The sequence below is a fragment of the Prionailurus bengalensis genome, chromosome A3, assembly GCF_016509475.1.
Source record: "Prionailurus bengalensis isolate Pbe53 chromosome A3, Fcat_Pben_1.1_paternal_pri, whole genome shotgun sequence".
Lineage (NCBI taxonomy): Eukaryota > Metazoa > Chordata > Mammalia > Carnivora > Felidae > Prionailurus > Prionailurus bengalensis.
In genome coordinates, this window is record NC_057354.1 from 22,657,508 (window position 1) to 22,669,689 (window position 12,182).

A 12,182-nucleotide genomic window follows, 5' to 3' on the forward strand; every position below is an offset into this window, starting at 1 on the left:
CTGTCTTTGGACTTTATATAAACTGAATCATATAACACATACTCCTTTATGCCTGGCTTCTTTCCTCAGTGTTTTGTTTCTTGTCTCATGTAGTAATAATTTGTCCATTCTCGTTACTGGACACGATCGCATTGAGTGAATATGCCCCAATTCACTTAGTCATTTACCATTGATTGATATAGGGGTTGATTTCGAGTCCCCCCCTTTTTTTGCCAGGTTGCCCTTTGTTCTTGTGTTATTTCCTTTGCAATTTTGATTTTAAAACACGTATTATTAAGAAGCAAACAAACAAACGAGTTTAGAAGCGCCTGGTAAAAAGAGGAAAGCCTCCTCCTTGCTGCCTATAGGTACCACTATTAATGGTGTGGAGCAGTGCTGTCCCAGTCCTGTCCAGGACAGAGGCCACTAGCCACATGTGGCTACTTTAAATTAATAAAAATTTCATGCAGTTGAAAATTCATTTCATTGGTCTCAGTAGCCACATATCAAGTGCTCAGTAGCTCAAGTGGTACAGACCTAGACCATTTCATTATCAAGGCATGCCCTTTTAAATCTTTGTGCATTCTCTCATATATTTATTTTTCACCCAAATTGTCTTATGTGATACGTACTGTGACCACACAATTGATTTTTCTTATGTAATGTAGCTAGTGGTTCATGTACTTATGATGTTGTGTTTACTATTCATATACTTTTTGTGATCAGTGATCAGAGCTGGAGGTGCCCTGGTAAACAAAAACAGACATGATTCCTGCCCCCCAGCTTCTGTCATCTAGTGGGGAAGAAAGATGTTAATCAAAATATCCTGCCAGTGAATGTGACCTAGACTCTGGGGCATGGAAGACCTCAATCTGAGCCGAGATCAGAAGGGTAGATTACTGGGGAAGAGTGTTCTAAGAAGAGGGAACAGCCTGTGTGAAGGCATCATAGCAAGGAGGAGCAGCGTGTGCGCAAGGACAAAGAAAAGGAGAGAGTCTGGGTTACAGGGAGCGTTTTCATCCTGAGAGCAATGGAAGGGGTCTTCCCATGTCTGTACAGAGATTTGGCTCTTTTTTTTTGACGACAACACAGTGTAGTTGTGCCAGAATTTCTTTAATCCACGCCCTGTTGATCTGGCTTGATCTGCCTTTTTTTTTTTTTTAAATGTTATTTATTATTGAGAGAGAGAGACAGAACACCAGCAGGAGAGGGACAGAGAGAGAGGGAGACACAGAATCCGAAGCAGGCTCCAGGCTCTGAGCTGTCAGCACAGAGTCCGATGCGGGGCTCCAACTCAGAACCACAAGATCATGACCTGAGCCAAAGTTGGACGATTAACCGACTGAGCCACCCAGGCGCCCCTTGATCTGGCTTTTTAAAGCAAGCAGACTCCCCCCTGTCAGGTCTCCCTCTTGGTTCTTCTTGAGGTAGGAATGAGCTAGGGCCGCACATATGTTAGGACAGTTGAGGCTGGCGGAGAAAGTTTGTGCACAAGAGGGGCGCCTGGGTGGCTTAGTCGGTTAAGCGTCCAACTTCAGCTCAGGTCATGATCTCACGGTTTGTGAGTTCGAGCCCTGCATCGGGTTCTGTGCTAACAGCTCAGAGGCTGGAGCCTGCTTCAGATTCTGTCTCTCCCGCTCTCTCTGCCCCTCCCTTGCTCACGGTCTGTTTTTCTCTCTCAAAAATAAATAAACATTAAAAAATTATTTAAAAAAAAAAAAAAAGGTTAGTGCACAAGACAGACATTCGCAGGATCAGTGTTTGCACTTACCACTACCACTTAGCTACTCATTCATCCTTTCGACAGACTCGCTGAGTGGTTGCAGGGCTGGGTCTGGGCTGCAGAGCTGAATCCACTGAGGCCCTTGCCCTCTGGTGGGTGGTCAGAGTCTCTTATTATAGCCCAGGGGCCTGGGGTGGGGCTGCTTCTGGCACCCCTTGGGCCCCTCCCCATTGTTACCTCTGGTCTCTTCTGCCTGTGCCTCTGGGTGCAGCCTCCTGACTTCAGGGACCTGCCAGAATGGGAGCCCAGGATACGAGAGCCCTTCCGCAGTGGTGACTTGGACTCCAAGCCCGACCCCAGCCGGAGCTTCAGGCCTTACCGAGCTGAAGACAATGATTCCTACGCCTCTGAGGTGGGCCTAGGCCTGATCAAGCAAGGGGGAGGGCAGGAGGAGAGTGGCCGGGGCCTCCCCAAAGCTGAGCAATCCATGGAGAAGCTTAGCTGGTGATAATGTGGGTTTTGAGTATTCCATTTGGTTCTAAGCTTCCAGGCAGCAAGTGCTAAAAGGGAGACAAGGAAGTTGGGGCCATCCTCTTGGACCGACAAAAGAAAGCTTATAAACTCCTTTGAAGAAATTGATTTTATTTTCCTATACTAAATTTCACTGGGAATTTAGTAATTTATGTCATTTAGTGAAACCACTCATTTCTTTAGCAGGAAGGCAGCAATCTTTACATTCAGGCTGACTGGGTTCAAATCATGGATCTGCTATATACTGGCTGTGAGATTGTAGATAAGTCACTTTACCTCTCCGATCCTCAGTTTTCTTACCTTCAAAATAAAGGTGATCCCTCATAGGGCTGTTGAAAGGATTAAATACGTGAAAAGCCTTAAATCTGGTCCCTATTAGGTGAAGAGGAGGAGGAGGAAGAAGATGATACATCTCAGGACCTCAGGGGACCCACCAGTATGGTGGCTTTGTGGCCTTGGGCATGTTCCCATTCTCTGCCTGTATCTTCCCCTTTGTAACATGCAAGGATTAGAGTGGGTGATGGCTGTAGAATTTCTAGGATTCCCTGGTCCTTGAGGAATTCCTGGTAGTTCTGAGCCCCTCTCAAGCCTACTGAGTCTCCCCCAGCGCTTCATAATGAACCTGAAGCAAGAAAAGTCTTCTGTAGATGGGATGGAGCCTCCTTGAGACTCCTGAGCCATGGAGAACCCTGTGTGTTCCCCAAACTAAGAACCCTTTTCTTGTGAACATTCTTGGGAAGGCAATTTTGTAGTCCCAGGAAGGCCAGTCTGCAACTGCCCAGGGGGAGAAGCTCCCTTGAAGCTGATGGATCAAACTCTCTAAGTGGTCTGAGCTTCCAAGCAGCCATGGCAAAAGGGGAAAAAACAAAATAAAACATGAGATACTCAGTTTTAATTTTCTGAGGAAAGGAGATAAGCTGACTCACCTGCATGCATTGGATTATTGTTTCATTCAACCACTTTTTACTGAGCAGTTACAATTTTCCAGGCACTGTGTTAGGCATTGAGTTCAAGGAGAACACTAGAGATTGCAGGTAGTATCCAGCCCTGCAAGGATCTTCAATATCAAATAGACGTACAAGGTATACCTTGAATCAGAGTGCCTTCCATTGCCAAATTTCCATGTTATTGGCTGGGTAATAAATGTTTTTTATTTTACAGAGGGACATCTTGCCATGCCTGGGAATGAGTGACAGATGACATTCCTTTTTTTTTTTTCCTGCTTAACATGACAGCATAACATTTCCCTCTGTTATGAGAAATACTTAAAATTTTGGGGGGGGCGCCTGGGTAGCCCAGTCAGTTAAGTATCCAACTTTGGCTGAGGTCATGATCTCATGGTTTGTGGGTTTGAGCTCCATGTTGGGCTCAGTGCTGACAGCTTGGAGCCTGGAGCCTGCTTCAGATTCTGTGTCTCCCCTTTTTTTTTTTTTTATTATTTAAAAAAAAAAATTTTTTTTAACGTTTATTTATTTTTGAGACAGAGAGAGACAGAGCATGAACAGGGGAGGGTCAGAGAGAGGGAGACACAGAATCTGAAACAGGCTCCAGGCTCTGAGCGGTCAGCACAGAGCCCGACGCGGGGCTCCAACTCACGGACCTCGAGATCGTGACCTGAGCCGAAGTCGGCCACTTAACCGACTGAGCCACCCAGGCGCCCCTTTTATTTATTATTTTTGAGAAGAGAGAGACAGAGAATGAGTGGGGGAGGGGCAGAGAGAGAGGGAGACACAGAATCCGAAGCAAGCTTCAGGCTCTGAGCTATCTGAGCTGTCAGCATAGAGCCCGATGTGGAGCTCGAACCCACAAGCCACGAGATCATGACCTGAGCTGAAGTCGGATGTTCAACCGACTGAGCCACCCAGGTGCCCCCTGTGTCTCCCTTTCTGTGCTCCTCCCCCACTAGCACTCTGTCTCTCTCTCAAAAATAAACATTAAAAAAATTAAAAAATATTTTAAATTGACGTATAACATACATACAGAAAAGCATATGTATTGTTTTGTTCTTCGTTTTTTGTTGTTATTTTTTGAAAAGCACATGTATTGTAAGTGGACGGCTCAAATAACTTTCACAGACTGAACACTTCTATGTCATCAGCGAGCAGATTAATAAGTAGAGCGTGACCTGTCCCTGAAGCCTCCTTTCTGGTCCCCATCTAGTCCCCATCCTGACTTCTAACAGAATAGATTAGTTTTGCCTGTTTAGCTACAAATACTTATAAACAGGGGCACCTGGGTGGCTCAGTCGATTGAGCGTCCAACTTCGGCTCGGGTCATGATCTCATGGTTGACGAGTTCGAGCCCCGCGTCAGGCTCTGTGCTGACAGCTCAGAGCCTGGAGCCTGTTTCAGATTCTGTGTCTCCCTCTCTCTCTGCCCCTCCCCTGCTCATGCTCTGTCTCTCTCTGTCTCAAAAATAAAGATAAACATTAAAAAAAATTTTTTTAAACAAATACTTATAAACAGAATTTCCCCTCAAAATGTAGAGTTTTACTGTCTTTTTCCTAAGATTTTATTACATAGTCATTACAAGCAATGAATAACTATAGCAAAATCCCTAAGCAGCATTGCATAAAGATTTAAAAGAAGTCAGGATCCCAAGATTGTCACTTGGTTAACCGCTGTTCACATTGAGTATGTGTGTCCGTGTCCTTCCTGTTTTTCTGTGGAGGTATATATCTGTCTTTTTGACTTTTTATTGAAGTATAACATACTAATGTACCTACAATAAAGGACAGTATCCTTACGTGTACAGTTGATTAGATTTTTACACGTGTGTAGACCTATTAACCACACATATTAATCCCCTTATCCGAGTTGTTTCTAAATTTTTGCAATTATAAACAATGAGACAGCGAACATTTTTGTGAATCAGGCTTAGCTTTCTCAGTATATTTTCCTCAAATGCATTTTGAAGAGAGAAATTATCAAGGTGAAATTATAATAATAGCTAGAATGATGTGCACTCTTTTGCTTGATCTTTATGACAGTCTCCTGCAGTAGGGACAGCCATTGTGCCTGATTCGTGCTCAATGGTCAGCTCAGGTCCCGCTTAACTCTCGTTCTCTGACCGCAGCTTCTGTCCCCCTCCTGCTGTCTCCCTCTGTGTCCCTCACCCCTACCCCAGATCAAGGAGCTGCAGCTGGTGTTGGCTGAGGCCCATGACAGCCTCCGGGGCCTGCAAGAGCAGCTCTCCCAGGAGCGGCAGCTACGGAAGGAGGAGGCCGACAACTTCAACCAGAAAATGGTCCAGGTGGGTGGCGTCCAGTGCCCCCGGCCCCCTGCACCAACTCCTCCTTCTCTTCTCTGAACTGAAGGCAGAAACCTTAGGGCTCCACGGGTCTTCAGAAGACAAGGGTATCGGGGAAACCTGAGTCCAGCCCTCGCTGTACTTGATTGAGCTATACTGGGCTGGAATCCTGGGCTTGTCCTTGGTGGTCTGTGTGACCTCAGGCCAATCCTGTCTCCTCTCTGGGCCTCAGTTTCCCAACTATGAAATACTGCCCCAGCAGAGCCAAAAACCTGTGGCAGAAAGGTCGTAGGTCTGGCTGGTAATTAAGGCAGATAGTCTTGCTAATAGAAAGCTAATAGAAAGCTTAATAGAAATGTATAAGCCCTTACTGTATGTCAGGTCCATGCAATGCTCTTTTCACACATTATGTCCTTTAATCCTTAGGCTTTCCCCTATGAGGTGTCCCAATTTTACAGATGAGGAGACTGATGACCAGGGAGCTGCAGCGCGTTCCCAGGGCGAGATTCTAATCCAGATCTCTGCCCGCTCTCAGTCATGACCTTGCATTCCTTCCTGGGGAGTTGCATATTCTCACTCCCGGCATGCCCTTTGTTTTCCACAAGGGTCACCTCTTCCTGCCATCAAGGTTCACCTACCCAGGTTCCTCATTAAATGTGAAGAGTTCCCATGAAACTTTGGCAGCCAATATGTGCTCATTATGTGATGTCATGGCTTTTATAGTGAGACAGAGTTGGGTTCAAATCTCGCTTCTCACTGATCTGTAACTGTGATTGCTGCTGCTTTTGAGTTTCTCTTCTCTGGGGTTTATCTTAACAGAATGAGCTGATAGTGGTGGAGCCCCTACCAGGGATCACCAACAGGCACCTCCCAAAGTTTGCTCTCTGTCTTTATCTGAGGCCTGGAATGGGATGGGGCAGAGCTGGGAAGACAGCCGTGGGGTGCTCATGCTCTCGCCCCCCTCCCAGCTGAAGGAGGACCAGCAGAGGGCACTCCTGAGGCGGGAGTTCGAGCTGCAGAGTCTGAGCCTCCAGCGGAGGCTGGAGCAGAAATTCTGGAGCCAGGAGAAGAACATGCTGGTGCAGGAGTCCCAACAATTCAAGCACAACTTTCTGCTGCTCTTCATGAAGCTCAGGTGGTTCCTCAAGCGTTGGCGGCAGGGCAAGATTTTACCCAGTGAGGGGGATGACTTCCTTGAGGTATGTATGGTTCCCCTGGGACTGGGACTGGAGCAGGGGTAGGATGGGGAAGATAGGTCTAGAGGGACACCCAGCTGGCAATGACACAGCCCTGAGGCTCATCTACAAGCCATCAGCTTTCAGGCTTCCATCCCTGCATTCATTCCCTCATTCAGCATCTGCTTGTTAAGAACCAGCCCTGTACTGGGTCCTGTGGCAGGTGCTGGGGATTTTGTGGTGAAGACAGACTTGCTCCTGCCTCACCAGGAGAAAGTCTCTTTGGGGGCTGGTAGATCTCTAACACCTCTTTAATATTTGTCCATTTCCCTTTTTAAGAAACCTCAGAGTCTTTATTTATTTCTTTTAATGTTTGTTTATTTTGAGAGAGGAGAGAGAGAAAGAGAGAGAGAGAACACGAGCAGAGGAGGGGCCGAGAGAGAGGGAGAGAAAGAGAGAATCCCAAGCAGGCTCCACACTGTTAGCACAGAGCCCAACACGGGGCTCGATCCCACACTGTGAGATCATGACCTGAGCCAAAATCAAGAGTCGGATGCTCAACTGACTGAGCCACCCAGGCACCCCAACAAACCTCACAGTCTTTAGCAGGCAACAAGATCTAGGTAAATTTAATAATCTAGTTTTGCTACTATTGTATTATGTGCAAATATAGTATCTACTGCACATATTGTATATATTGCACACATCTTAAGTGTATAGCTGATGAAGTTTTGTTGTATACATCTGTATAGCCCCTACCCCCCTACCCAGATCACACAGAGCACATTTCCAGTGCCCCAAAAGACTCCCTCCTGTTCCAGAACTCTTTTCATTTGGCACAACTGAAATCCTATACATATTAGACAAGAATTCCCTATAACCCTCTCCCCTGGTCCCTGGCAGCCACCATTCTGCTTTCTGTCCCTGTGATTTTGTCCACTAAGTATCTCAAGAGGAAGCATGCAGTTTTTGTCTTTTTATGGCTGGCTTAGTTCACTGAGTATAACATCCTCAAGGTTCATCCACATTGTAGCATATTGCAGAATGTCCTTTCTTCTTAAGGCTGAATAATATTCCATTGTATATATGTATAAACCACATTTTGTTCAACTTTATTAAGGTATAATTGACACATAGAAGTTGTATATATATAAGGTGTACAACTTAATGTTTTGATATATGTATACATCATAACATGATCACCTCAGTCAAGCTAACTAACATGCCCATATCACTTCACATAGTTATACTTTCTTTCCTTTCTTCTTTCTTTTTTTTTTTTTTATGGTGAGAACACTTAAATGCTCTCTTAGTACAATACAGTACCGTTATACAATATAGTATCGTTAACTGTAGTCATCATGCTGTACATAGATCTCCAGAACTTATTCATCCTGCATGACTGAAACTTTGTACCTTTTTTTTTAATGTTTATTTATTTTTGAGAGAGACAGAGAGATAGAGTATGAGCAGGAGAGGGGCAGAGACAGAGGGAGAGACAGAATCTGAAGCAGGCTCCAGGCTCTGAGCTGTCAGCCCTGAGCTGGATGCAGGGCTGAAACCCACGAACCATGAGATCATGACCTGAGCTGAAGTGGGACGCTTAATCAGCTGAGCCACCTAGGCACCCCTGAAACTTTGTACCTTTTGACCAACATCTCCCCATCCACCCACTTCCCTTCCCTTGGCAACTACTATTCTGCTTGCTGCTTGTATGAGTTGGGCTTGTCTTCCATTCCACATTTAAGTGAGATCTTGCAGTATTTATCTTTCTGTATCTGACTTATTTCACTTAGCATTAATGTCCACTAGATCCATCCATGTTGTCAAAAATGGCAAAATTTTCCTCTCTTTTATGGCTGAATAATATTCTATTGTGTGTGTACACACACACACACACGTTTTCTTTATCCATTCATTTGTGAACACTTATGTTTTTTCTGTATCTTGGCTATTGTGAATAATGCTGCAATGAACCTGAGAGTATAGATTTCTCTTTGAGATCCAGATTTCATTTCCTTTGGATATGTACCCACAAATGGGATTGTTGGTTCATATGGTAGTTCTGTTTATAATATTTTTAGGAACCACCATGTTGGCTTTTTTTTTTTTAATGTTTATTTTTGAGAGAGAGAGAGAGAGAGAGAGAGAGAGAGCGCAAGCGCAAATGGGGGTGGGGACAGAGAGCGAGGGAGACACAGAATCAGAAGCAGGCTCCGGACTCTGAGCTGTCAGCACAGAGCCTGGTATGGGGCTCAAACTCAGAACTGCGAGATCGTGACCTGAGCTGAGGCCAGACACTTAACTAACTGAGCCACCCAGGCATGTCCATATTGACTTTTTTTTTTTTTTTATTTTTTTCAACGTTTTTTTATTTATTTTTGGGACAGAGAGAGACAGAGCATGAACGGGGGAGGGGCAGAGAGAGAGGGAGACACAGAATCGGAAACAGGCTCCAGGCTCCGAGCCATCAGCCCAGAGCCTGACGCGGGGCTCAAACTCACGGACCGCGAGATCGTGACCTGGCTGAAGTCGGACGCTTAACCGACTGCGCCACCCAGGCGCCCCATATTGAGTTATTTTTAACCACCATATTGATTTTATCTGAAGCCCAGTTTTGGCTGCTGAGTTAGATGCTCCCCCACACCCTACAAAATGAATTGGAGGCCACATAGCCTATATTTTAAGTCAATTTGTCTCAGGCAAATCCTCCATATTTGGTAAAAATCTTTCTAGTTATTTCCATGTGCTAGACTAACAAAGAGAAACAGAAACTTACTTTAGAAAAAACATAATAATGTGGGGTGCCTGGGTGGCTCAGTCGGTTAAGTGTCCGATTCTTGGTTTTGGCTCAGGTCATGATCTCACAGTTCATGGGGTTGAGCCCCCTCATCAGGCTCTGTATTGATAGCGTAGAGCCTGCTTGGGATTCTCTCTCTCTGCCACTCCCCCCTGCTTGCATGCACATGTTCTCTCTCTCAAAATAAATAAATAAGCATTAAAAAATAAAAAGAGAAATAAAATTTTAAAAAGGTAAGCATAGAAAATGAAATAATTTATGTACCTGTAATTAAGAGAAATACATACATTTACTGAAATAGACATAATTAATAAGATATAAACATAACTAGGGGAGCCTGGGTGGCTCTGTCAGTTAAGCGTCCAACTTCGGCTCAGGTCATGATCTCGCGGCTCGTGAGTTCGAGCCCCACATCTGACTCTGTGCTGATAGCACAGAGCCTGGAGCCCACTTCGAGTTCTGTGTCTCCCTCTCTCTCTGCCCCTCCCCCACTCACTCTGTCTCTCTTTCTCTCTCTCTCTTTCTCAAAAATAAATAAACATTAAAAAAATTTTTAAAAGGTACAAACATAACTACATACATTGTAAAAATAGATATATACACACGTATAAATATTATATGAAGTGCATGTGTAGAAATATGTATAAACATATGCATATAACTATATAAATAATAAGCTTGCTATACATTCATACCCTCAAAGAATATATATGTCCATTCTGTATAATGCAGAATTATACATGTGAATGATAAAAACCCACAGGTATTGAGTATGGTGTTCTGGGTACTGTGTTAACTACTTTAGGTGGATTATTGCATTTCATCTTTACAAATATGCTATGATACAGAGATAATTATCATTAGATAAAGATCGTTGATTCCTTGCCTCAATTCTGAACTCCAGAAGCTCTGAGAGCTATGTTTTATTGCATGGAACTCAGTGGGAAAAATGGGCCTGACATTCATTGGCAGCAAAACCTTTATTTATCCAATTTCATGGTAATATTCATATGTTTATAGAGGAAACATCAGTGTGCTTGAGCATAGAGTGTTACACCAGACCCGACTGGGGCAGTTCATTTGTACAATATACAGTGTAGGTACCACATTCTCTTTCTAAATCCCCTTTCATTCTGAATTCCAAGCCCACCCAACCCCAAGGATTTTAGAGAAAGAATCGTGCACCTGTGTGTACAGACAACCGAAGTCTGTATGTTTAGATACTCGTGACCAGCGACAGAATAAGGTATTTGTTCAGGCAGGCCCTGCTCTCCCTCACATACTTGCAAGCCTCAGTGCCTGTCCTGACACTAGAAACCCTTCTTCATTTGGTTTCTAGGACATCACACTCTCTTGGGTTTCCTTCTACCTCACTCACTGGTTGTTCCTTCTCCATCTCCTTGGCTGGACCCTTCTTTTCTCCCTGACCTCTCTTTTTTTTTTTTTTCCTTAAATTTTTTTTAATGTTTATTTATTTTTGAGACAGAGAGAGACAGAGCATGAATGGGGGAGGGGCAGAGAGAGAGGGAGACACAGAATCGGAAGCAGGCTCCAGGCTCCGAGCCATCAGCCCAGAGCCTGACGCGGGGCTCGAACTCACGGACCGCGAGATCGTGACCTGGCTGAAGTCGGACGCTCAACCGACTGAGCCACCCAGGCGCCCCTCTCCCTGACCTCTCTTAATGTCAGAGTCTCCAAGGCTCAGCCCTTGGGTCACATCTCTCCCTTACCTACATTTACTCCCTTGGGGAGCTTACCCAGGCACATGGCTTAAATGGCCTTTCTGGCACATTGTGAATCTATCCAGAATGTATTTATTTAGAGTTTGACCCAGCCACTCTACCCTCCCTCTCATCCCTCCCAGCTGAGCCACCGTCACTTCTTGCCTGGATTGTCACTGCAGCCTCCTACCTGGTTTCCCTGCTTCTGCCCTTGCAGTCTTCCACCAAGTATCTTGCATTTAGAAGGATACGAGCTGAGCATCTTGCATTCAGGTGGCATATATTCCGTGTGGATGGCATCCCCTGCAGTTTTGTGAAATGGGGTTCTGTTGCTGCAGTGATCTCATGAAACTGAAAGTCAGGTTGGCATCACTGCTCAGCTCACAGTCCTCCCCTGGCTCCCGTTTTACCCAGAGCAGAAGCCAAAGTCCCTACAAGTCCCTGGCCTGGTCAGCCAGCCTCGTTCCCTGTACCTCTCTCACTTCCTCCCTGCCTCTCTTGCTTCCCTCAAACAAACGTGTTCCCACCTCAGGGCCTTTACATTTGCTGTGCCCTTTCCCTAGAATTCCTAACCTGCAGGGGTTCACGTGGCTTATTCTTTTACCTCCTTCGGGGCGTTGCCCAAATATCCACATCTCTCTAAGGCCCTCCTTGACCACCCACACGCACCACATCCCAAATCCTTTGCTTGTTCTCTTTCTCCATGGCATATCTCCATGTGACATTCCAAACATTTAATGACATTCATACATTTCACTTATTTGTTTGATTTCCTGCTACTGGAAATGAAAGGGCTTTTGTCTGTCTTGCTCACTGATATATTCCCAGCTCTGAACAAAGGGCCTGGCGCATGATAGGTATTCAATAAATATTTGTCGAATCAGTGAGTGGATACATGAATGAATGATGGGTGAGCACCCCAGTCAGAAGCTGGCTTCCTTCTGCGTCATTCCCATCCTGAACCTAGTACCCTGGTCTCCTTGGCTGGCTGGACTTCTGCCCCA

General features: G+C 45.2%; 1 protein-coding gene across 5 annotated transcripts in view; it reads left to right on the forward strand.

The window, feature by feature from the left end:
• SOGA1 (suppressor of glucose, autophagy associated 1) overlaps positions 1–12,182 on the forward strand; it is a 72,981-nt gene that overhangs the window by 40,989 nt on the left and 19,810 nt on the right. For 3 of the 5 annotated variants that reach the window (XM_043602424.1, XM_043602425.1, XM_043602423.1), the window contains exons 6-8: positions 1,974–2,114; positions 5,360–5,485; positions 6,451–6,681. In XM_043602424.1, the coding sequence (XP_043458359.1) occupies positions 1,974–2,114; positions 5,360–5,485; positions 6,451–6,681 (498 nt within the window). The remainder of the gene's footprint in view (positions 1–1,973; positions 2,115–5,359; positions 5,486–6,450; positions 6,682–12,182) is intronic. The other 2 variants (XM_043602427.1, XM_043602426.1) reach the window with 2 other exon arrangements.